This window comes from Oncorhynchus kisutch, linkage group LG6 (genome assembly GCF_002021735.2).
Source record: "Oncorhynchus kisutch isolate 150728-3 linkage group LG6, Okis_V2, whole genome shotgun sequence".
NCBI classification, from domain to species: domain Eukaryota; kingdom Metazoa; phylum Chordata; class Actinopteri; order Salmoniformes; family Salmonidae; genus Oncorhynchus; species Oncorhynchus kisutch.
This window is the reverse complement of record NC_034179.2, coordinates 65296453-65323560: the sequence shown is the minus strand read 5'-3', so window position 1 is coordinate 65323560 and position 27108 is coordinate 65296453. Positions and strand designations below refer to the sequence as shown.

Genomic DNA, 27108 nt, shown 5'->3' with positions numbered 1-27108 from the left:
TGCTCCAGTTTCAACTGTTCTGTTTATGAACATTTGAACATCTTGGCCATGTTCTGTTATAATCTCCACCCGGCACAGCCAGAAGAGGACTGGCCACCCCACAGCCTGGTTCCTCTCTAGGTTTCTTCCTAGGTTTTGGCCTACCTAGGGAGTTTTTCATAGCCACCGTGCTTCTACACCTGCATTGCTTGCTGTTTGGGGTTTTAGGCTGGGTTTCTGTACAGCACTGAGATATCAGCTGATGTACGAAGGGCTATATACATACATTTGATTTGATTTGATGTTTAAAATCGGACACTTACCTGCACAGGTGAACTGTCCTGCATTTCCAACATGTTCCTGTTGTTCCCCCCCAAAAATTAGTAGATATGGATGAGTAGATATGAATCCAAAAACAACCCCAATTAGGTAGAACCGAAAGCAACAGTTCATAGAACAGTTTTATTCATGAATGCATAATATTTAGGCCTAGTGGGTTATGGGAAGGAGTGAAACAGTTGGCCTACAGGGCGCTACAAGACCTTGCCTGGAAGACAGCCAAAGGTTAATGATTACAAATGGAGGATATTAGGCCAACCAACAGGGCCTAAAATGAACACTGGCTACCTGCCAAATGCAGGTAGATTTAGGCTTTGCCGGGAAATCCACGTTGGCGCATGGTAACACGTCGGACTCAAAATTGTGAGCGCTTCATAAAAAGAGTCAAGTATGGGCACAAGTGCGAGTTGTGCTTTGTAGCAAAATAAATGTTGGGTCTAATTTACTTGAATGACTTCGAAAGTGAGACTTTGTCCTCGTGTTACTTATCCATTTACGTAACTTTGTTCACAAGATCGGTTGCTTTTCAATGTTTGAGTTTGCTCCCACAGCTAACAAAAAGAGACATCGTTGGCCTCTACTACTGACATTGTAGCAGGCACAAGTGATGACTCGAGTGGCCCTGTTACCAAGGTAACCTTAAAGGGGGAGCAAAACATTTGATAAAATACTCAGAATATTCACACAGGATATTTAATTAAATTGAGCAACATACCACGTTACTTGTTTTAGAAACATTACACGCATGCTCATCCGATTTTTTCTTTGTGTAACTATGGCAAAACAGATATTTTGTCTGACAAAAAAAAAAAAGTAGATTAAATAGATAGATGAAAATGTAGATTAATATATATACATACATACATACATATCAATCTACATACATACATATTAATCTACATACATACACACTAATCTACATACATACACACTAATCTACATACACACACATACATATACACTGCTCAAAAAAATAAAGGGAACACTAAAATAACACATCCTAGATCTGAATGAATGAAATATTCTTATTCAATACTTTTCTTTACATAGTTGAATGTGCTGACAACAAAATCAAACCAAAATTATCAAAGGAAATCCAATGTATCAACCCATGGAGGTCTGGAATTGGAGTCACACTCAAAATTAAAGTGGAAAACCACACTACAGGCTGATCCAACTTTGATGTAATGTCCTTAAAACAAGTCCAAATTAGGCTCAGTAGTGTGTTTGGCCTCCACGTGCCTGTATGACCTCCCTACAACACCTGGGTATGCTCCTGATGACTCCTGGACAGTCTGTGGTGTAACGTGGCGTTGGTGGATGGAGCGAGACATGATGCCCCAGATGTGCTAAATTGGATTCAGGTCTGGGGAACGGGCGGGCCAGTCCATAGCATCAATGCCTTCCTCTTGCAGGACCTGATGACATACTCCAGCCACATGAGGTCTAGCATCGTCTTGCATTAGGAGGAACCCAGGGCCAACCACACCAGCATATGGTCTCACAAGGGGTCTGAGGATCTCATCTCAGTACCTAATGGAAGTCAGGCTACCTCTGGCGAGCATATGGAGGGCTGTGCGGCCCCCCAAAGAAATGCCACCAAACACCATGACTGACCCACCGCCAAACCGGTCATGCTGGAGGATGTTGCAGGCAGCAGAACGTTCTCCACGGCGTCTCCAGACTCTGTCACGTCTGTCACATGTGCTCAGTATGAACCTGCTTTCATCTGTGAAGAGCACAGGGCGCCAGTGGCGAATTTGCCAATCTTGGTGTTCTCTGGCAAATGCCAAACGGCCTGCACGGTGTTGGGCTGTAAGCACAACCCCCATCTGTGGACGTCGGGCCTTCATACCACCCTCATGGAGTCTTTCTGACCGTTTGAGCAGACACATGCACATTTGTGGCCTGCTGGAGGTCATTTTGCAGGGCTCTGGCAGTGCTCCTCCTGCTCCTCCTTGCAAAAAGGCGGAGGTAGCGGTCCTGCTGCTGGGTTGTTGCCCTCCTAAGGCCTCCACGTCTCCTGATGTACTGGCCTGTCTCCTGGTAGCGCCTCCATGCTCTGGACACTACGCTGACAGACACAGCAAACCTTCTTGCCACATCTCGCATTGATGTGCCAACCTGGATGAGCTGCACTACCTGAGCCACTTGTGTGGGTTGTAGACTCCGTCTCATGCTACCACTAGAGTGAAAGCACCGCCAGCATCCAAAAGTGACCAAAACATCAGCCAGGAAGCATAGGAACTGAGAAGTGGTCTGTGGTCACCACCTGTAGAACCACTCCTTTATTGGGGGTGTCTTGCTAATTGCCTATAATTTCCACCTGTTGTCTATTCCATTTGCACAACAGCATGTGAAATGTATTGTCAATCAGTGTTGCTTCCTAAGTGGACAGTTTGATTTCACAGAAGTGTGATTGACTTGGAGTTACATTGTGTTGTTTAAGTGTTCCCTTTATTTTTTTGAGCAGTGTATATATACATTTTTTAAAATCTACCTTCCACAGTGGCTGGTATGCAAAAAGAAAAAAACATGTTTAGGCTCTTCCAACCAAGCATCAAGTCCTCCAGTAAAACCCTCAATGATGCTAATCTTCACATAAGCTTTGTTGTGTCACTATGACATGGACAAAAAGGCCACACACAAACAAGCAGACTCGTACACAGAGACCCTACTCATCACGTGACACGCAGACATCAAAAGCAGACCGGTCATTTTGTGTCAAAGAGAACTATTGGGTTGTATAATGAGACCAAATCAAAACAAGACAATTGCTCTGCTTTTAGATTAAGACTCTGGGGGGGGGGGTTAACCATCACCGCTTAGCTTCAGACAGCGCTTTATATTGTGTGTGTGCGCATGTAGCGTTGCACGGTATACCTGAGACGGCAGGAGCTTTTTGATACTAGAACATGAAAAACTGTCTGGAACTAGAATTGTTACTTTCGGTACTTTGTCAAATGTGTCTCGTGTCATCTACTGATTGAGAGAGAACCAAGTCTGTCTATCAGCGCAGCCGATGTCCCCTTATAGTGCGAGATCACCGTGCCTGCTCCACATACTCATGGCTAGCTCTAGGAACCACTGCACTTCCTTGAGAGCCTGGGCTGCACCACCACATATGCTGCAAAGAAGTTAACACAATTGAATAATGCAACACAGTATGTAGACATTTTGAAACCGTTAATTACTCTTCACCAATATATAACCATTACAACACTTTACAATGCAAGATGATACCGGTAGCTTCCAGCTTTGTAGGCTAGCTTTCCTTGGTAGCTTACAGCTGAAGCTAACATCAATTCACTGCCCTAGTACCTTGTTTTTGATAATATACAAACCATAAAGCAAAAATATTGCTGATTTCAACACGGATTGTCACCAAAAACAATTAATTTTCTTCCTCCTATGGGCCCCGCCTCAAGTCTCTCAATATCATCTTTGCTTGAGCCTCGAAAATGACTGTGAATAACATCATGGGTCTTAAAAGACACAGCACACTTTTATATCATATTGGATGATATATAGCCTAGCTATGACAGGCTAGAAGTTAGTTGGCTTTTTATGGTTGGTTGCTGCCTCGGTCTCTCACACACGCAAGGCCCGTCCTCCACCGTCTCTCCCCGCTGTATAAGCTCTGGTTAACAAAGTAGCTTACAAATGGACTTCACTGCTGCTCCCCTAACTCGGATCCGACCATGTCTATACGCAACTAGTGGTCCTCGGGTTGGTTCGGGTTTCTATATTGAAAAACGGATTTATGCATTTTTTGTCCGGGTGGGAATGCCCCAGGTCCATTTCAGAACAGGTCCAACTTTTTAGACCTCTACTTGAGAGGCCCAACATAACAACCACTGTCACAACAGACAATACCAGGAACATTTTAAATGATGTCACAGAAACTGGACTTGGGCAACAAATAGGGTGCTTTTAAATGTTTCGTATTTAGCCAAATAAACAAAATATAACTATTAACTGTTGGCATTTCATTTTCCTGCTGTACCTTAACCACAAAACGTACCGAACTGTGGGTTTGTTTCACCGCTACACCCCTGGTGTATTTACATGTGTTTCAGGACAAACACGGTGTGCAGACAGACAGACAACACAAATCAAACCTCAGGGGGTTGCTCAGAGCCAAATGTTAAAATAACCTTATAGTGGCTGCATCAACGCCACAATAGCGACTTCAACTGGTCTGGAAATAATAAGCTTTTCCTACACAAGACAACAGACATCCAGACACACACAAACAACAAGGTGGTACCATCAACAAACTGCCAACCTAAACTATGAAAAGCAGGAATAATTCTGTGTGGTGAGTTGAAGTGTTTGCAAATATGTTCTCTGTTCATCATATAGAATGTTATGGAAGTGGATGAGTCATGTACAAGAAAAAAAAAGTCCCCCCCCCTCCCCCCGCAAGAGAAGGGCCTTGTCACTTCTTAAAGGTGCAGGTGCCACAATTTTCTTCTCCCACACGGACAGTCAGACAGAGACTGTAAAAAACAGCAGCTGTGTCATCATGCTCTCTCACTATAATCTGGCTGGAAGTAAGCCTATTTGGTCTTACGCAATTTGCCATGTGACCGACCAACTGCTTTCATCATGCCCGAATGTAGGTTATCCCTCATACCGTCGGTCCGTCTTCAGCTTTAGTTCACAACATTCAAACAAGGCCTCGGTGACTCTGACCCACAGTCAGGCTCACGTGGAGTCCCAAATAGCTCCTTATCCGCTACATAGTGCACTACTTTTGATCCCAGCCCTTTGGGCCCTGGTCCAAAGTAGTGTACTATATAGATTGGTTAGTGCCCATGGGCCACGCACTACACACAATAACCAATGGGCATGGTGGAGCTAGAATCAGAGGAAAGCCACAGGGCTGACTATAAAAAGAGCCAAAACATTGTGCCCACATGTTACTCAACCGAGGATCATAAAGAAAAAGGCCAATCCAACTGAATAGGAACATCTAGCGTAACCAGCAACAGCTAGCCAACGCTATTCAAAAGTTAAGGTAACATGAAACAACGTAGGACCAATACTGAATAATTCAGGTTGGATTGTCCATCTACTCCCCCATTATTTCATCTGCCTGTCAAAAGAGATGAAAACACCAACTCTGGGTTAAAATTGACTCCTGCGATGATCACATTTAGTGCCTCCTCCAATGGTCAACTAGCAAAAGATCAGCAATATCGGACATAGGATAACAACCGCACTGGAATTAACCTAACCTGGGGCCAAGATATATCCGGAAGAAGCTCTCTGCCTTCACTTCTTTGAAAACGGTGGCTTCTTAGACCCAGGCTTATCCCCGAAGACATGAAAGTGTGTTTGAAGCAGAGGACGGCACTGCACCATCAGAAAAGAGCAGCCTTTTATTAAAACAGGGGTTTTTAATTCACTTTCATTACCCATCAGCCATCACTTCATCAGGGTCACCTTCCACATGAAGGAGGGTGCAAGCCACATCCTCATGAACACAGGACCAGGAAGACGTAGCGAGCGGACACACGCTTGTATGTAACATAAGTGGGCCTGGATTAGGCTTCCTTTCAGCAGCAGAGAGTGGTAACCGGAGATGAACCCTGAAACTGGCAGTGTTTCTCTGCTAAAACGAGACTACAGATCCCCAGTGGCTACCAACCCAACAAGCCAAGCCAGGATGGAGCCCCCCCCCCCCCCCCCCCCCTTCACTCACTCTAGCATCTTTGTATTTTCCACTACTTCAGTCTCCGAGTCCCTCTCTGCTTTCTCCCCATCCTAAATGCCAATTTAGTCAACATTACTTCATTCCAAAAGGACCACTCTTTCTTTATCCAATTAAATTGTCTGTTAAGTGGGAAAAAAATATGTTTTTCCTGTTGTCCAGGTACTTACAGAGAGATGTGTCGCTGCTCGATGTCCACCCTGGCGAGCTCGTCCTCTTCCACGTCAGTCTCTCCTCCAGAGCTGCTCTCCGTGGCGTCCGAGTCGAAGGCACTCTCCGTGGACCTCAGGTTGGTGGTTCCACTGAGAGACAAGCGCTCCAGCTCCGCCGGTACAGAGCCGTCCTTCAGGAATCGCCCAAGCCCCTCCTTCTCCTGCGGGGTGAGGGGGGCGTCCTGGCCTCCTCGTCTCCCGCCAGGTCGGAGGGCATCCAGTGGCCCCAGGGTGCTCTCCAGGAGCCCCCCCAGCTGCTGCTGGACATGGTGCTCCACCTGCTTGGCCTGAACCACCTGGAGGCGCTTCCTCAGGCGCCGCAGACGCCCCTCGATCTCGCCCTGCCGGCTCTGGCTCTGCTGAGTCCTCTCCTTAACGTCCACTCCAAGGCTGCCCAGGCCCAGAGAGGTCTGTCGGTCCGTTGGGGAAAGGGATGATGTGTCCGTGGCCAGCGATGGTGGCCGTTCTGTGGGTTTGCTGTCGGGGCAGTCCATGGGGGTGTTGGTGGAGGCTGCGGGGGGTGCTGGCTGTTCAGTGTTTCCAGCAGGGTTGTAGGACAGTCCTGTGGGCTGCTGGTGCTGCCCTCCCCCGTTAAGAGGAGAGTTTCCTCTAGAGGCAGCTGTGTGGGGTTGGGGCTGGGGCTGGTGCACTGGGGAGTCCAGTCCATGTCCAGCAGGAGGCCTGTTATTACCTCCATTGACTGTTGTCATATTGTCCCGGTCGCGGTCCGCCCCATTTTTGGCCAACTTCTTGGCCACGCCGTTGACCGGTGGCGGCGAGCTTGACAGGGCAGGGGGACCACCTCCTCTGCTGTTACTCATGATGGTCTTCAGCTGCTCCTCTGACAGCTCCAGTGTCTTGTGTTTCCTGGGCAGGAAGCTGGGCAGAAGGCCGTGTTTCTGCAGCAGGACGCCTTGCAGCTTCAGTGACTCCTTTGTAGAGGGAACGGACGTCACGTCCGAGCACAGGTACGACGCCACCAGCGGCTGTAATTTCCCAAGAGGTGTGGAAGGAGCCTCGTTGCCTCGCGGCGAGTCCTCCCTCCCCTTACCTGTGATGGACCCCCCGTGGGGACCGCGCTCTTCAGGGGCCTTGCGCTTGACGGTGCCGTTGCTGGAGACGAGGATGTGACTGGTGCCTCCGCTGCTCTCCACGCCGCTCGGGGAGAGATTGGAGGAGGGCGGAGCCAGTTTGAAGCGGATGCGGTGAGCTTCGGCCGGCGCGTCGGTTAGAGCGGGCGCCATCGCAGCCATGCAGCACAGGGAGGGGGCGGGCGAGGGGGCCTCTCCCGGTGCCGAGGCCAGCTCCACACCACCCACCTACCGCCTCGCCAGAGGACAGCCTAGGAGAGAGGGGGAGTCAGAGATCTACATTAAAAACACAGCACAACATCCATGAGCCATTTCCAACGTTCATACTTGATAAATCATCATTCACTGTCATCCAAACCAAGAGCATTCTATGTAACGCTTCAAATTTGCCTATAGTAGTCATAATGATCTGGCCCTAATGCCACATTACTACTCTGCAAGAAATCTGGTTTCTGACAGACAGTGAAGCTTTTATACATATGAACTCAGACATCAATTACATGTTTCTGGAGCAGAGGAGCAGGTGCGTAGATGAAACCATAGCTGGAAGATAGAGAGTGAAGAGGGGGGGGGGGGGGTTAATTTACCAGCAGTACTACATTGAGAGGAGCTATGCAGCTTAATTTATGTCTGCGTGGGACACAGGAGGGAACAGCTGATCTCACCAAATGTAGGTCAGAGCCCTAGCTGGAGCAAAGGCCTACCAAAACGCATCCAGACAAGGGGGATTTCAGCAGCCGATCGGAAGGTTAACAAGGTAAAAAGAAAAGGGAAGGAGCAGAGTGATGGGAAAAGTACCCTACCAGTGGTAATTTCGGTATTTTCAAAGTATTTTCCTGAAGCTCAGATGGGCTTTTAAGACCCCATAGCCAAACTAAGCTCACCATTTCAATGTGTAATTTGGTTAGATGTTGGCAGGCTGCCTGGCTAATGAAATTCAAGAACAAGGGAGAGTACAGATTGAGGAGAAGACAGGTAAATCATAATGGTGGAAGGAAAAATATGCAGGTGGCTGGCTTCGCAAGTGCAAATTATGCTAGCACGATACTAACATAACTGCTCAATAGAAAAATCTGTGAGTAATATTTCTAAGAAATGTTCAGTCATGAATACAAACAGGTCAGGCTGACACGACATGAAATCACTATTCATTTCCTGAGAGAGAGAGAGACAGAGAGAGAGACAGAGAGAGAGACAGAAGACTGGTGTGTTACATTCTGAAAGGGTGCCGTGCTGTAACACTGCAGATCCAAAGGGTGTGGTGACGGATGGCACAGGTGTTAGGTTACACTGTGCAGCTGCGTAAAAGGATAGGCTACATGCTACATCCTAGGTGTAAAAATCACCCCAAAAAAAGGCAGTGTTCAGCTTTATAACATTTGTTTACAAAGAATGCAATAATGTAAAGAATCACATAGGCTTCTCTTAAGCAAACATGTAGCCTACGACTTTATTAGAATGCAAAAACAATGTTCATGTTTCATCAAGACCAATGCAAAGCATTTACTGGGCTATCTGACCCAGTAAATCAGGCATTCAAACTATTCCCACTTCCTAGATGTAAAATTCCTTTTTCAACTTGACTCAGAAAGATGTTGCAATACTGAATGTTTCTCAACGGGGAGGGTTTTATTAACTTCTTATGGCTGGGGGCAGTATTGAGTAGCTTGGATGAATAAGGTGCCCAGAGTAAACTGCCTGCTCCTCAATCCCAGTTGCTAATATATGCATATTATTAGTATATTTGGGTAGAAAACACTCTGAAGTTTCTAAAACTGTTTGAATGATGTCTGTGAGTATAACAGAACTCATATGGCAGGCAAAAACCTGAGAAAGAATCCAACCAGGAAGTGGGAAATCTGAGGTTGGTCGATTTTCAACTCAGCCCCTATTGAAGATACAGTGGGATATTGGTTTTTGCACTTCCTAAGGCTTCCACTAGATGTCAACCGTCTTTAGAAACTTGTCTGAGGCTTCTACTATGAAGGGGGGCTGAATGAGAGGGGAATGATTCAGAGGTCTGCCAGCAGTCACGCGCATTCACATGAGAGGTAGCTCCCGTTACGTTTGCTTTTCTGAAGACAAAGGAATTCTCCGGTTGGAATATTATTGAAGTTGTTAAAAACATCCTAAAGATTGATTCTATACATCGTTTGACATGTTTCTACTGTAACGGAACTTTTTGACATTTCGCCTGCAACTAGTGAACGCGCTTCTTGAGTTTTGATTTGTTTATCAAAAGTGCTAACAAAAGTAGCCATTTGGACATATCTATAATGTATCGAACAAATCAAACATTTATTGTGGAACTGTGATTCCTGGGAGTGCATTCTGATGAAGATCATCAAAGGTAAGTGAATGTTTTTAAATGTTATTTCTGATCTCTGTTGACTGCACAATATAGCGATATATTTTTGGCTTGTTGGTTCTCTGAGCGCCGTACTCAGATGATTGCATGGTTTGCTTTTTCCATAAAGCTTTTTTGATATCTGACACAGCAGTTGCATTAAGGAGAAGTTTATCTATATTTCCATGTCTAACAATTGTATTTTCATCAACATTTATAATGAGTATTTCTGTAAATTGATGTGGCTCTCTGCAAAATCACCGGATGTTTTTGGAACTAATGAACATAACGCGCCAAAGTATACTGAGATTTTTTAAAATATAAATGTGAATTTTATCGAACAAAACATACATGTATTGTGTAACATGAAGTCCTATGAGTGTCATCTGATGAAGATCAAAGGTTAGTGACTAATTCTCTCTCCATTTCTGATTTTTGTGACTCCACTCTTTGGCTGGAAAAAAAGCTGTGTTTTTCTGTGATATGGCTCTGACCTAACAATCGTTTGTGGTGCTTTAGCTGTAAAGCCTATTTGAAAATCGGATACTGTGGTGGGATTAACAACAAGATGGTATAAAAATACTTGTATATTTGAGGAATTTTAATTATGAGATTGTCTGTTTTGAATTTGGCGCCCTGCACTTTCAGTGATCCCACTGGCTGGGATCTCAGCCCTAAGAAGATGTTGCAATACTGAATGTTTCTCAATGGGGAGGGTGTTTTATTAACAGTACCAAGTAAATTGTGACCTGTGTCCCTGAATGACATTACATTCAATATTACAGCTGCACTATTTTAAGCAACAGCGCTAGCAAGCAGAAAGGCAAGAAGCTCCTAAAAAGAAACTGAAAATGCAAATAGAAACACCTTAAAAATAAGGGCAGCTGCTACGAACTGACGAGGGGAGGAGGCATATGTTATAATCGTCCTAATCTTGTGATAATGTTTTACTCAAAATGCCTTGTGTGTGAAGGCCATGGATGGGCTGGGACGTGGAGCTGCTGCAGTAGGGGGGAGGGGAGAGGTGTGAGGAAACAAGTTGTCCCCCATCTGGTCAACCGCATCTTAGAGGACAGGACAACACTGACAACCAGTCGAAGCTGAATGACAGTCAGGGCAACAAATTGGATGGCTCTGCATGATTGGTAGGTGGGGAATGTTGAACAGCAATGCAGATTAGGGCACATCTCCTCACAACATTGAGGGAAAATGTAAGGGAGAGAAAGGGTAAAAGAGGGGGACGGGAAGGCCTAAGTCATTTGATTTTCTCTCAAGCCATTTCTGGAAGCACTTATCAGAAATTCTCTTTTGTGAGTTGTTTTCCTAAGGCTGCTCCCCCATGTTGCTGGTTGAGTGGGGAGAAGGCTTACGTCGTGAATAGATTCTAGAACATTCTGGAGGGGTATGTTAATTTGACATGCACGAGCGGGTCAACTTCCACTGTGCTAATCTGAACCCATCATCTGTACTGCTGCTACCATATGATGAGTGGTCAGGTGGGGGTGGAAGGCCCCACTTTAAAAAGAAGGGATGGAGTCTCTCCAGTTGTGGACAGGGTTCCAGGACACACACGTGGTGTGTCATTTGTTCACCCTCACCAGCCGGCAATTGCTAACCCATCTGCAACCGCCGACTATATGTGATAAAGTGAAAGAGGTCTGCACCCGACCCTAACCCGCAGTCCGAGACGGCAGATTGTTCTTTTTGCTCACCAGAATATCATAAATCAATAAGAGTGAATGCTTCAATCTAGTTGACGTCGGTAAAGTTCTCGGTCATCTCTGATTCTTTCGCAGAGCAAAACCTTTTAGGGACCGGGGAGAAAAAGCTAAATTTCCAAATGACACCAGTTTGACTGATTGTAAGGAAACAGAAAGCTGCTAAAAACAACCTAACAATGTTTCTGACAAGATTTCAGTTCCTTCTGGATGCATATTTGATGTGGCTGAAATACTAATCAGCTTTTATGATGCTGATGAAGATAGATACCGTCTGTAGAGGTGCTAACAGTGCATTTGCATTCTCTCAAGATGCTGAACAAAATAAATCATATTTCTCCACTACTGTTCCCCAGTCAAAATGTAGCCTACATTCGGTGCTTTATTTTACAGCAAGAAATTCCTTACTCTGCAGGACTTAATAAAGCTATGTGAGGTTATAGACCTAGTCAGTGTCCAGATTTCAGTTTCCATTTAACCCATCTGAACAGTAGGCTACAGTTCCCTTGACGTGCCATAGGCCTATTTGAAGTCCCCGTCTTGTGACTGTCGAATTTGTATAGTGCCTCTCAATCACCATACATAACCAAATCGTTCCCAGACTTTATTTTTCTGCACCCCCCCCCCTTACTTTCAACTCTCCATTTCGCATCTTCAATGTAGCCTAAAAATAGCAGAATAATTATACATCGATGGACTTTGTCCGGGTATCGTTTTCTCTTTATTCAACCCGTATGTATGTAGTTCTGTCCTTGAGCTGTTCTTGTCTAATAATGTTCTGTATTATGTTTTGTGTGGACCCCAGGAAGAGTAGCTGTTGCAACAGCTAATGGGGATCCTAATATAATATCAAATACACGCATGACTATCCAACACACACACTACTCTAGGGATGGGCACGGTTAATCAAATATCCGGATATCCGAACCGACGGTTTCTTTTCAAACACTTAAGTATTAATTTTGAGATTCTTTTTTAGGCTTATTTTAACGATGAAAAAAGCTTCATGTAAATGATATTGTTTGTTTTCAGGAAAGAGTGGTCTGTGCACAGGCAAGCAGGCTGCGCGGCTGCGCGCAGGCAGCTCAAGATTTGATTGACAGTTCTGGTTGTCTAGCGATAGACATTAATCCCGCTTCAGAAAAAGCATTACTTCAGACAAGTAAAATGCCGTAGTGCACCCTTACAAACAAACATGATGTATCTGATGCCCTGTCAAGGGTATGTATAGTATGCATGTATAAAAACTGTGGTAGATATGTAACTTCATTGCCCGACCCTAGCGGTCACACATATGCACTGCTTGACTTGGACTGGAATAGATGCCGGTACTGTTCATATTTTTGTGCAGGAGCTCCACAATACTTTTGAGCTAATATTCTATAAGAGGTGCAGGAGCTCAAGCAGTAGAAAATGTGAGCTGCCGGTACTCCGCTCCGGTTGAGCTCCTGCCCAAGTCAAGCACTGTACATATGTAATAGGACCATTATTCTGCATTGTGAATTGATGTGGAATATTATTTTTTAATAAAAATTTTGTGGAGCTCCTGCACAGTTCAATTTGTCACATCGCTAGCCAGGTCCTTGCTCTGTAGAGTGTAGCCTTTTTTGTCAAACTGGTATTTGGTTCCTTCAGAATATGTCCAGATACACAAACTCAAGCAGAGAAATTGACAGTCCCACTCTCATGATATGCACCGACTGGCACCCTATTCCCTAATGGGGCCTGGTCAAAAGCAGTGCACTGTATAGGGAGTAGGGTACTGTTTGGGACGCACAATAGCCTGCCTGCCTAAAGCAGAATCTATGTGGAAGAGAAGAGCTAACCCAGGCGCCTGCTAGTAGCACATTACTAATACAGCAGCCAGGTTCAAACTCAGTTCACCAAACCTCAATCAAATAATCCTTTCGCCATTCTCCGGACTTCAGTATAAAACAAGTAGGCTACGGTACAACCCCTCCATGCTCAAATGTATGTGTTCACAATTCCCTGGTGAATGGACAGGGGTGTGAATGACAGTTTGATTCAAGTAGGGTTACATAAATTGAATGTACTTAGTAAAATTATTATACAAATATGGCCCGAGTTACATAGAAGGACAAACAAGATTCATCTAATAACCCAAAACTGTCTGTGTGACAAGAACAGCTTGGTGCGTAGTCTACCAGAGCTGCCAGTTACCTCTTGTATCAGCTACTGCAGGCCCAGGGTTTCTTAATGGGTGCTTTCCCAAGTGTCTCTACATAGAAACACATTTAATCAACTTAAGCCTTTGAGAGGCAGCAGGGAGGGACAGATATGAGGGAGTTATGCTGTCTGGGGAAGTCCCGTCCTACACTCTCCAAACGATGTTACAGTTTGAATGGAATCAAGAAAGAGAACTGTTTTCCCATTCGAGGGGGGAAATAATTGTATGTTGACCAAACTTGACACGCGCATGTGCTCACAGATATATGCGCGCGCACACACACACACACACACACGAGTAGGCTGAAACAACTTGGGCTGTCGCTCAGCGTAACTCATAATAACCCAGCAGAGTAAAGATCCAGTGAGGGTTTGGAATGTAAGGTGACCTCCCTTGGGCTGTTGTGTCAGAAAGTGAGATCAGACTGTGGGAATGACTCAGCAATACCTCACTCTACACCAGGCACCAACTAGACTACAGAGAACATTCTGGGTGATGTTTTATGAAACCAGGGTCAAAACTAATACACTACGGCCTATAGGGACTTAGGGTTCGGTTCCAGTTCAGACGTAGATCAGGGATAGGGAGGAGGAACAGAGCAGCCACACACCACTCATTCAAGACACCTCTAGCATGTTTATTCACAAGGTGATGTCAGAGACTGGGAGAGAGAGAGAAAAACGATTAAACATTCACAGCACACATTTACGTGACTTAGGCTACTTCCTTTGCATACAGTATAGTCCGTTTTTAACCTCTGGTCATTTCCATGTAAACGCACCCATGAGCACCAGCATGTGAAGTTCATGTCAAATCTGGTTCCAAGTCTATATTTTTGACAACCAATTTTTTTTATTTTTTTTTGACCATTTTCCATCCTCAAAATTAGGAATAAGCAAAGGCTGTGATTTCTGGTCAAACAGATGGAAAAATCTTAATAAAAGAAATTTGAAATATATAAAAAAACACAATAATGAATTAGTAAAGACCCCTGCCAACTAATATCAACACTTACATTTAGTTTAAGAAACATTGGCATGTGCCTTTATTCCGTTACCAAAAACCCACATATCTTTAAGATATTTTCTAATTTATCTCACTCATTAGGGAGGATAACGTTCACGGAAGGTAGAAACCATATCTATTTGGTTTCTTAATTATTAAGTGATTAAAACTTGAAATTAACCAAATTAATAACAGAATTTCCTTAAAATCAGTAAAGGAATTACTGCAATTGAATTGGCTACAATGGGAAATCATAGTAGTCAAACCAGTCTTCCCTTCCATTGGCATATTATTATATTCAACTCAACCATCATTGCTGGTTTGTGGTCAAAGTTCTCTCGGTCTCTCAAACACAAACAAAAGTGAACGAAACAATTAAAAATGTAAACTCAAAAGTTTCAAAGGAACAGAGACATTTCAAATGTCATATGGCTACGTACAGTGTTAAAACAATGTGCAAATTGTTCATGTAAAAATAAAATAAATGATTGTATTTACAATGGCGTTTGTTCTTCACTGGTTGCCCTTTTCTTGTAGTAACAGGTGATAAATATTGCTGCTGTGATGGCACACTGCGGTATTTCACCCAAAATATATGGGAGTTAATTAAAATTGGATTGGTTTTCAAATTCTTCATGAGTCTGTAATCCGAGGGAAATTTGTGCCTCTTTCCATAATTTTGGGTCAGAGTGGTCAGGTATTCTGCCACTGTGTACTCTCTTTTTAGTGCCAAATAGCATAATAGTTTGCTCTGTTTTTTGGTAAATTCTTTCCAATGTGTCAAGTAATGACCTTTTTGTTTTCTCGTGATTTGGTTGGGTCTAATTGTGTTGCTGTGGCTGAAATGGAGCTCTGTGGGGTCTGTTTGTGAACAGAGCCCCAGGACCAGCTTGCTTAAGGGACTCTACTCTGGGTTCATCTCGCCGACGGTGATGGCTTTGTTATGGAAGGCTTGGGAATAGCTTCCTTTTAGGTTGTTGTAGAAGTTTGACTCTTTTCTGGATTTTGATAATTGGCTGGTATTGGCCTACTTCTGCTCTGCATGCATTATTTTCCGTTTAACGTTGTACACCGAGGATGTTTTTGCAGAACTCTGCATGCAGAGTGAATTTGGTGTTTGTCCCATTTTGTGAATTCTTGGTTGGTGAGCGGACCCCAGACCTCACAAACACGAAGGGCAATGGGTTCTATAACTAATTCAAGTATTTCTTAGACAGGTTCTAATTGGGATGTCGTATTTTATGTTCCTTCTGATGGCATAGAAGGCCCTTCGCCCATTCTCTCTCAGATCGTTCACAGCTTTGTGGAAGTTATCTGTGGTGCTGATGTTTAGGCCTAGATAGGTGTAGTTTGAGTGCTCAGGTGCAACGTTGTCTCGATGGAATGTGTATTTGTGGTCCTGGCAACTGGACCTTTTTTGAAACAATCATTGTTGTCTTACTGTCAGGACCCAGGTGTGCTAGAAGATCTAGGTACTGCTGTAGGCCCTCCTTGGCGTCTCTCTCACACACACACGCCACACTTTCTATTTACTGTAATCCGCATCTGAGCACCGACCAACACCGATGTCAATGGAAGTTGAAAAGTAGTTGAAATTGCTGCCTTGCTTTCAACGTCCACAGAAGACATTCTTGGAACGGTCTGGATAGGTTTAATTTCAACGTACGCAGATATTTATTTTTGTTGCGGTCCAGCCTTGATTTGGCCCATCCATAGAGATCCATGATTGGATGTGCCGTCCAAATCTGAACCAACCATAGACGTTTATGTTTGAAGTGTGAAGAGCATCGCACAAGATACTTATACAGTTGAAGTCGGAGGTTTACATACACATTAGCCAAATGCATTTAAATTCGTCTTTCAATCACACACGTGGGTATAACCAATGAGGAGCTGGCACATTGATACCTGCTTCTATAAACCAATGAGGAGATGGGAGAGGCAGGACTTTCAGCACGATCTGCATCAGAAATAGAAAGGAGTTCTATTTTAGCCCTTGGCGTTGCAGACGCCGGTTGGCGCACGCGAGCAGTGTCGGTGCAATAATTGAATAACATGGATTTCTACATTTATTTTGCGACGCACGCAACATGCCTGGTCAGCATGTTAGTGTACGTCATCTTCTGACTCACTGGATATGTGACACAGTGAATTACAAGTGAAATAATTGGCCTGTAAACAATTGTTGGAAAAATGGCTTGTGTCATGGAAAGTAGATGTCCCAACCGACATGCCAAACCTATAGTTTGTGAACAAGAAAGTGTATGTAAACTTCCGACTTCAACGGTATATATATTTTTTAGTAGAGTATCGTTCAGTACTTTACGGTACAGTATAATTTACCTTATTGTACTATACTCTGTACTTTGATGTCCAAACCTGTGAAACATAGACGTCTATGATTGGTTCGGATTTGGTCCAGTCCAACCCAATTCGGTCTTCTTTGGGGGAGGATATCATTACAATGTGTAGAATAATAACCAAATATTCAAAGGCGGGTATTACATAGTTATACCTTTGAATAGGCCAAGTACCCATTTAGGATACATCACCATGAAGAGAATGACATTTATATCCATTTCTGTGTAGTACAGATTAGGGATCCATGACAGAATTCTGTAACCGGGTGTAAATCCACTTAATTTACTGTAGTTGAATAACCAAAATAGATTTATCATGTTATTGCAGAAACCCCATTCTTGCTGTAGATACCTTTAACTTCTTATGGCTGGGAGGCGCTATTTCCACAGATCGGATGAAAAGCGTGCCCAGAGTAAACGGCCTGCTACTCAGGCCCAGAAGCTAATATATGCATATTAGTAGATTTGGATAGAAAACACTGAAGTTTCTAAAACTGTTTGAATGATGTTTGTGAGTATAACAGAAGTCATATGGCAGGCAAAAACCCAAGAAATAAATTCAACCAGGAAGTAGGAAATCTGAGGTTTGTTGGTTTTCAACTCATTGCCTATTAAAGATAGGAAGTGCAATCAGACCAAATGTACACTAAGGCTTCCACTAGATGTCAACAGTCTTCAGAACGTTGTTTCAGGCTTCTATTGTGAAAGGGGAGCGAATAAGAGCTGTTTGAATCAGGGGTCTGGCAGAAAGCATTGAGTTTAGTCACGCGCACGACCGTGAGCTCTGTTCCTTTTCATTTCTAAAGACAAAGGAATTGTCCAGTTGAAACATTATTGAAGATTTATGATAAAAACATTCTAAATATTGATTCTATACATCGTTTGACATGTTTCTACGAACTGTAAAATAACTTATTTGACTTTTCATCTGGACTTAGTGCTCGCGCTTTGTCCATTTGGATTACTGGACTAAACACGCAAACAAAAAGGAGGTATTTGAACAAATGGACTTTAACAAAACAAACATTTATTGTGGAACTGGGATTCCTGGGAGTGCATTCCGATGAAGATCAAAGGTAAGTGAATATTTATAATGCCATTTCTGACTTTTGTTGACTCCACAACATGGCGGGTATCTGTATAGTGGCTGAGCGCTGTACTCAGATTATCGCATGATGTGCTTTTGCCATAAAGCTTTTTTGAAATCTGACACAGCGGTTGCATTAAGGAGAAGTATATCTTTAATTCTATGCATAACACTTGTATCGTTCATCGAAGTTTATGATGAGTATTCCTGTAAATTTATGTGACTCTGGAAAAATCACCGGATGTTTTGGAGGCAAAACATTACTGAACATAACGCGGCAATGTAAACTGAGATTTTTGGATACAAATATGAATTTTATCGAACAAAACATACATGTACTGTGTAACATGAAGTCCTATGAGTGCCATCTGATGAAGATCAAAGGTTAGTGATTAATTTCATCTCCATTTCTGCTTTTTGTGACTCCTCTCTTTGGCTGGAAAATGGCAGAGTTTTTTTTGTGACTGGGCGCTGACCTAACATAATCGCATGGTATGCTTTCATCGTAAAGCCTTTTTGAAATTGGACACTGTGGTGGGATTAACAACAAGTTGATCTTTAAAATGGTGTATAATACTTGTATGTTCGAAGAATTGTAATTATGAGATTTGTTGATTGAATATGGCGCCCTGCACTTTCACTGGCTGTTGTCAAATCGATCCCATTAACGGGATTTCAGCCGGAAGAAGTTACATTTTAATTCAGACCAGATATTTAACAGAGTTTTTGGAAATCGTGGTAACATAACAGAAAATCTCCCTCAGTTTTCAAACTTTGCATCTGCACAGTTCTTCTAGTAAAATGTGTTTTGTAGAATGTTTAGTGTAACATTATACAGTAGTCCTTGTGCGGAGTCTCATTACTGTGGAATTGCCACTGTGTACGTTTGGTAGACGAGCATGCTGACATTGAAAGGATGAAAGGGGTGCAAGAAACAGGGCATAAAACTAACACCCGCCAAATGTGGGTAGATTTTGGCATTGGTGGGTAAGATGTCTGTTTCACCAGCAAAGTAGGTGGATGGTCAGGGCTCCACAGTGCAAGCATGTCACTCACATTTGTGAATATAAATAGAAGTATGAGCACATGTATAGCAAAATAAATGCTGCAGTAGCCATTTTCAAAGTGTTTGTTGTTTGGATTCATAGCTGGTAGCTAATCACCCAAAGAACTAAGTATCCTATAATATATACAGTTGAAGTCGGAAGTTTACATGCACTTAGGTTGAAGTCATTAAAACTCGTTTTTTTCAACCACTCCACAAATGTCTTGTTAACAAACTACAGTTTTGGCAAGTCAGCTAGGACATCCACTTTGTGCATGACAAGTAATTTTTCCAACAATTGTTTACAGAGAGATTATTTCACTGTATCACAATTCCAGTGGGTCAGAAGTTCACATACACTAAGTTGACTATGCCTTTAAACAGCATGGAAAATTCCAGAAAATTATGTCAGAAGCTTCTGATTAGCTAATTTACATCATTTGAGGTGTACCTGTGGATGTATTTCAAGGCCTACCTTCAAACAATAGTGCCTCTTACATCATGGGGAAAAAAATCTAAAGAAATCAGCCAAGACCTCAAAAATCTGGTTCATCCTTGGAAATTGCTCCCAAACACCTGAAGGTACCACATTCATATGTACAAACAATAGTACGCAAGTATAAACACCATGGGACCACGCAGCCGTCATACCGCTCAGGAAGTTACAGCTTAGTCGCAAATGGGTCTTCCAAATGGACAATGACCCCAAGCATACTTCCAAAGTTGTGGCAAAATGGCTTAAGGACAACAAAGTCAAGGTACTGGAGTGGCCAACACAAAGCCCCGACCTCAATCCTATAGAAAATGTGTGGACAGAACTGAAAAAGTGCGTGCGTGCAAGGAGGCCTACAATCCTGACTCAATTACACCAGCACTGTCAGGAGGAATGGGCCAAAATACACCCAACTTATTGTGGGAAGCTTGTGGAAGGTTACCCAAAACGTTTGACCCAAGTGAAACAATTTAAAGGCAATGCTACTAAATAGTAATTGAGTGTAAACTTCTGACCCACTGGTAATGTGATGAAAGAAATAAAAGCTGAAATGAATCACTCTATTATTCTGACATTTCACATTTTTTTTATAAAGTGGTGATCCTAACATACCTAAAACAGGGAGTTTTTACTAGGATTAAATGTCAGGAATTGTGAAACTGAGTTTAAATGTATTTGGCTAAGGTGTATGTCAACTTCAGACTTCAACTGTATCCTATATTATAAACTGGGTGGTTTAAGACCTGAATGCTGATTGGCTGACAGCCCTGGTGTGTCAGACCGTATACCACAGGTATGACAAAACACTTATTTTTACTGCTCTAATTCCATTGGTAAACAGTTCATAATAGCAATAAGGCACCTCGGGGGTTTGTGACACATGGCCAATATACCATGGCTAAGGGTTGTGCCCAGGCACAATGCGTTGCATCGTGACTAAGAACAGCCCTTAGCCGTGGTATATTGGCGATATACCACACCCCCCCGGGCCTTACTGCTTAAATATATATCCCACCTTGTGTGACAAGCAGGTCCCCGCAGGGATCAGGTCAAAAGTAGTGCACAATATAGGGCACCATTTGGGATGCAACCATTGTTTTGGCCTCCATGGCCTGCTTCAGATAAAAATATCAAACATTTCAAAACAATGGACAGCATTGTCTATTGAAAAAGATAAGTCTAGTGGTTAATACTAACTTGTAATCCATTTATTTTTTTTGCTTGGAGATTTCATAACATGCGTCAGAAGAGAACTATGCAAGAACGGGGGGGGGGGGGGGGGGGGGGGCAGATATGTGCCTGATATAATGGTCAAAGGTACTGGCACATATCCAGGAAGCGCCAATAAAGGCTAGCTTAAAGATCTATCAAAGCTGGTCACACACACACACACAATACCATTTTTGTATTGGTGTGAAATTACATCTGTTGTCTTAACGCCCTACTACGACATTCATAAGCATAAAAAGTTTTGAACAATATCAGGAAGTCTTGAAATAGCCATGTTGAAAAGCTGAGTCGTTTTTTTGTACTGTAGTTTAGTGATTGAGCTATTAAATGCTGGGGCGACAAAGAGTTGTCACAGCCGTGACCTTAGAGGCCTCCTGCAGGGGACCAATCAGACTTTTAATCACAGACTGAAGAGAAGGTGGGAAAGAGGACAGCTCACATCTCAATGAACTGACAAAGACCGTCATTTCGACTCAAAAACACATGTTAGGCTGTCAAACATGTCCTCCACTCTCCAGCCTCCTCCAGTTATTCTGAGGGCATAAACTAACAAGAGGAAAGATGGAAACTGTCTCCCGTCATATGATGACCTCACTCCAATAGGGCCTTGTTCGGGCATATAATTAACTGAAGCCTACAGGAGTTAAACGAGAGAGCGGTCTAGTCCCTAAATAATGATCCTGAAGAAAAACAACGCTGGATGTTTTGATGAAGGCAATCAAAAGCCTAAAAAACATTATGTTTTTAAAGTAAACACTGCAACGGCCAGCCTTCAAAACTAGATCACGGGGTTGCGTCATCTCATTTATTTTTGTTGTGGTTGTCACATCCCATTAACACTGAAAAAAAGAACCATTGAATTTGACACATTTATTCCACCTACACAACCAGGCAAGCAAGAGTGGCTCTATAGCACACATGTTGTTACGAAGAAATCAATATTCTCATGGACAACCCTGGGCCATATTGCTCGCCAGGCATGGTGATGTGCGGAGCCAAGCGTTGGAAACAGGACTCCTGTTACAGATCCCTTTAAGACAAACCCTCCCAGTCTAACCAGTTGCAGGCGTATAAGAAGCACCACCCACCCAGCGACACCCTGTCCAACCAAACGCAGGCTTTGTTTAGGACATGCCCCACAATGATGCGTATTTCACACGATCACCTTATTCGGATGAGGCACCTCCCACCAAGTCATGATGCGTATTCTACACCCGTTGACCTACTCTGAACACAATGCAAGGAGGTAATTAAAATGTGGCTCTTCTTAGGTGGAGGCAGCCATCGCAGAGGCAGCACCAGTAAAACCTTAAATGGATCAACTTCCAGTACAGAGGAAAGAATGTAGGTTGTGCTAAAAAAGGTTTAAATTAGGAAAACAGGCTAGTAATTTTGTCATAACACAATATACTATATTTACCATTGATGATGGTTAAGCATAAAGGTCTAATGTTGGTCGAATACATTACCAATCATAATCAAAATGCTAAATAGGGCCTAATGGTAAGAAATATTTATTTATATATATATTTTACAACAAAACAACATTCTACCTATTGACAGAAGCATCAAATGGTTCTCCCTCACCTGGTCCAGTACCAGGTAAATCCAGCACTCTCCAGCTACTCGTATTGCAGCTGAAGGTCGTAACCTTTATCTCTGCCATCCGTGGGAACTATCCACCAACTCACGTTAAACCCAGTTCTTGAATGCGATAAGGATTTCTCCTACATGCTGCAGTTAGTGTTTCCGGATCAAAGTTCCCATAATGACTGCGTGTGTGTCCATGCATAGGCCTGTGTGTGATGTTTGTGTGTGTGTGTGTGTGTGTGTATGTGTGTGTGTGTCAGAGCATGTGAGAGTAGTTCAGCTGTTGGAAGCTCATGGAGTGGTGCGCAACGCTTCATGTCCTTTCCTACAGCTCTGCTAAAAGAAAAGGTCCACGCTAACGAAAAAAAAAAAAAAAAAACTCCGCTCCATTCATTAAAATCACAATTTAACCAGCACGCATCTATTTTTTTTCTTCTGGATCTACAAATTGGTTTGTAAGTATTGAAACCGAACCATATGGATTTGAATGAAAAGTATTTGAATAAACATGAAAAGGTGAATGTAAGAAGCGAAAATCATTTAAAATAGGCTACATGTTGTATTAAAACAGCATATAAAACAGTAAATAGGTCAGGACCCAGACAGGAAAACTAAGGAATGAAAATGAATTATTTTGGCTATATTATTTCAATTATTTCAAGGCTATAGCCTACAAAGACATACACTGTGAAGCATTTGCGAGTGTGACACAACAGGCTGGTAGGGACATAAAGCTCTCAGCATTTAAACATTGCGCTGTATTAAATCATTATAGTCTATAAATTGCACATATAGGCTGTGATTACTTAGAATTAAATACAAATGTATTCATTTTTTGAAACACAAGTTTGGCCAGTCTGTGGCATCAGGCTCATGTGATGATGCCTGGAGAACTGGCCAGCAGTGGAGAACACCCTCTACACTTAGAGCCACTGGGGATGCTAAACACCCTTTTGGCCACTCTTACCAGGTTGGGCAGAGATGCAGAGTTGTTGATTTTATTTTTCTATTATGAGGAGGCCTAAAGGTTTTTAGGCACAATAACACAATCAAAACAGAAAGCTCATTGAATGTGGGAATATGCCAGGCCTATGGGGCCAAAATCTATTATGGCCTATTGTAAAGATAACAAAAATTTATGAAACTTTTAATAGGTCTGATTTTTTGTTTAGAAATAATTTGCTACAATGACACACTTCGTTATCTACCCACCGCATTCCTTTGTTATAGCATGTGCACATAGTAAGTACACACTCATACTTTTGGGATAAGTGCATTTTCAGATTCCACAATGATTATTTAGTTGGACATTCCCTTTCTTGGCCCTCATCTTTATAAGTCACCTTGATTTAGCCCCCATGTTTTATTAGTTTATTTATGAAAATATTTAGCAGCACACAAGTAGACTACAAATGCAAGCTGGGGTGGGGTGCTATTGGAGCGGGCGAGAAGGCCGAATCTCGCCCCACGCTCCAGTCAAATTGGAAACGCTCAGCTCCTCGTGTCTACACACGCCTGTGTGTGTGTAGGTAAAACACTTTCCATCCATATTTGCCAAATGGTAGGAATGGTTAATTGTTTTATATTGAAAGACGATTAGCCTAACTGCGATTTCCCCCTACCATTTTTTCTTACGTTGTAGCCTCAAAACTTATTTTAAAATCAAATAAAATGTTATTGGTCACATACACATATTATTGTGGGTGTAGCAAAATGCTTGTCTTCCTAGCCCCAACAGTGCAGTAGTATCTAACAATTCATCATCTGAGATGTTAATGTCGTGCCCACCATCAGTTGAGACACAGCATACTCTTGAATACAGGGTGGGTCTAAACAACCAAATATGCTCAAATTAAATCAAATCTGAGTTTACGCGGTTTTAGGTAATTGATGTTAAATGTTTGTTTTTTAAATGCAAATTTAATGAAAACACTTAAATTAAGCTCAACCATTGGATGTCTTATGGTAGGGTGGGGTATGCAAAATGGGTCAACTTTGAGCACCTCTATCTCCTGAGTGTTTTACCAAATGTACTTTCTGACCACTTCTGCCTAGGGCTTGGCAGTATACTGTATTTTACGATATACCGTTATTGATGCACAGACTGGTTTGGTATTTTACTTTACCTTCTATAAATGGTATTTGAATGTTTGGTTTGTTAAATGCGATGATTTTTATTGTTAACTTCGCTACTTCACTAATCTCTCTCAGCTCTCTTTCAATGCTGCTTTCCACACAGGCCTAGCCCCACCCTCTGTCACTCAAGGAGCACATTTGTTGCTCCTCAACATCGAGACACTAGCGTTCAGTCTGCATGGCCAAAAATCACACACGGGAAAAAAAGGGGGAAAAAGGCTGATTAATCGGTATCGAAAACTCATAATCGGTTGACCTCTAATTCCAAGTGCCCACTACTATTAGAATTTCCACAATTCCAACAGTTCACCCAAGTGTTTTTCTCTAAGTCACAAGTCAAATCACAATTGTAACATTGGGTTAAAAATAAAGCCTAAATTGTTTGTGCAGCACTATGTGGCAGTGTGGAAACGATCTCAAATGAGTGCAGGATATGCATAAAAAAAAAATTGGTTTAATTGAACAGTATAAAACAATAATATCACTTTGAACATATGTGTTGCTATCCTTGGGCCACACAATACTCAGAAAGCAAATTTAGAACTTGTATTATTCAAAAATATAAAATACTGTCATTACCATCCAATTTCTTTCATACCATGGATCTTTTGGCCATATTTACCATGGGCAAATACCTAGGCCTATATACATTTTCGTTCAAATCAAAAGGGGTGTAGTCAAAAAGTGATTGAAATCATACGGAATGACCCAGAGAGGAAGAGAAGCATGTGCGTCTCTGCACTTTTAATTGGGCCATTAGGCCATCAGGCCATCAGGGAGCACAGGCCACAGCACACTGAACTTTAGACTATAGGTCGGGTTCAACCCGTGGGTATACTCACTCCTCTCCTCATACACGGTACAGCGCACCTGGTTTTGTAAACACTATGCCAGTGGTTTCTGCCTTTGAAGTCTCTTAATCGTTCAGGTTCCTCCATGAGAAGGGAAAAAAAGCTTAAATACACCATAGTAAACGGGGGAAAACAATTGGGTCTGAAAATAATTCAGAGTTTCCTCTGTTCCTCTTATCTCAAAGGTTGAGATTTCAGCCAGCTGTCCCAGGTACTCCCAGCTGGGGCAATTAGTTGACTGTAGGGTTTTAAAAACACACAAAAACAAAAGCCAGTGTCTGAATAGGCTAGAGAGAAGTAAAACACTGAGGAACCAGCAAACCTATGGTGTGTTTCTGTGCTCCCCAATTCACCCAATGATACATGATTGCATATGGTTCCACTTCCAGACTGGTTTGGTGGCTTCAGAACAGGAGTGAATTGGGGGGGGGGGGGGGGGGGGGTCTGGTAAATTAGCCCATAGCCCATCTTTTTTCCCCTCCCCTTTTAAAATCAATGTTTATTTGTGGATTTAAGTAATTTTCACCTATGGTTTCTCTTCAGGTCATATACATTGTTTGCCTTTATCCTCCCTTGTTGAGTGGGGTTGATATATTTTTCCTGCTTCTCCCACCTGGCTGACTAGTCCATGTGTCTCTTATGTGAGGCGGAGGGGAAAAAATAAAACATTTGGTAAAAGATTTTCAGGAATGGAGCATTCTGGGCAAGAGTTTGAACAAAGGGATTGTTTCAGGTGTGTTCTGAGCTAGGTTAAGTTCAGAGGGAGGCACAGCCCCTTGGTTTGAGATGGGGGAAGAGATGGATTGAGGTGGAGGGAGGGGGATGTTGGCTTGAGGGCATGAAACTGGAGGGTGCGTGCATCGGAGTGTACTTGGCCTCGGCAGACTAGGCTTGAACTATCAAAAACAACCAGCGAAGACGGCGTTTTAGTGAGCCAAATGTCACCCTTCAGCTCTTTCTCCAGTCAGTATTCCAGGAAAGAGACTAGTGTTTCCATATAAGCAGCAGCTCAAGTATATGCCAAAGAAAGGTGTACAATGCCTGCTACCCAAAACACACGTGAAAACAACTGCTTCTACAGAAACCCAAAAGAGCAAATCATTTAGATGTATGAATAAAGCTGTGATTGCTCAGACTGATTTCAAGTGTGCCTGACTGGAACAGATTATTCATCATGAGCTGAAATCTTCAGCTCAGAAGCCAGACCCGTCTGAGGGGGTCTGAACAATACCAAGTAATAACATCAGTAATACCAATAGGCTCTGCTTTCATCTCTCCAAGTCAATCGTCTGACAGGATAAAATCCCAAACCCAGTGCACCTATGAAAACACGCTGTAGATCTGTACATATAGATTTGCATAATCATCAGAAATAGGCCTGCATTTTGGCCTAACCGGAGAAACAGATGTTGCTTTATGCACATTATGGTCTGTAGCCTACAGCAGTAACCAACCATACCTCTATTGGTTGTTTCCTGGTAACTCTGCTTCTATATTGATTGGTTAGATGCAAAATTAGGACAGAAGGATCTAGAATATAGGCTGAGGAAATTGCTATATGCTCTAAGTGGCTAGGATAGCCTAAATCGAGGCCAAAAATGTATACACATACCTTTTTAATAACTTACAATAGGACTATTTCTGTCCACAATAGGGTGTTACGTAACGCAACATTTCCTGCTTAAAATGCAACCAGCAAACCACAATATTTTCATACT

The 27108-nt window shown here is 42.8% G+C and overlaps 1 protein-coding gene across 4 annotated transcripts in view; it reads right to left on the bottom strand.

The window, feature by feature from the left end:
- Nucleotides 1-27108, bottom strand: part of kansl1b (KAT8 regulatory NSL complex subunit 1b) — a 79033-nt gene that overhangs the window by 46075 nt on the left and 5850 nt on the right. For all 4 annotated transcript variants that reach the window (XM_031827186.1, XM_020486320.2, XM_020486319.2 and 1 more), the window contains one exon: nucleotides 6208-7591. In XM_031827186.1, coding sequence (XP_031683046.1) covers nucleotides 6208-7502 — 1295 coding nt within the window. In that variant the 5' untranslated portion in view covers nucleotides 7503-7591. The remainder of the gene's footprint in view (nucleotides 1-6207; nucleotides 7592-27108) is intronic.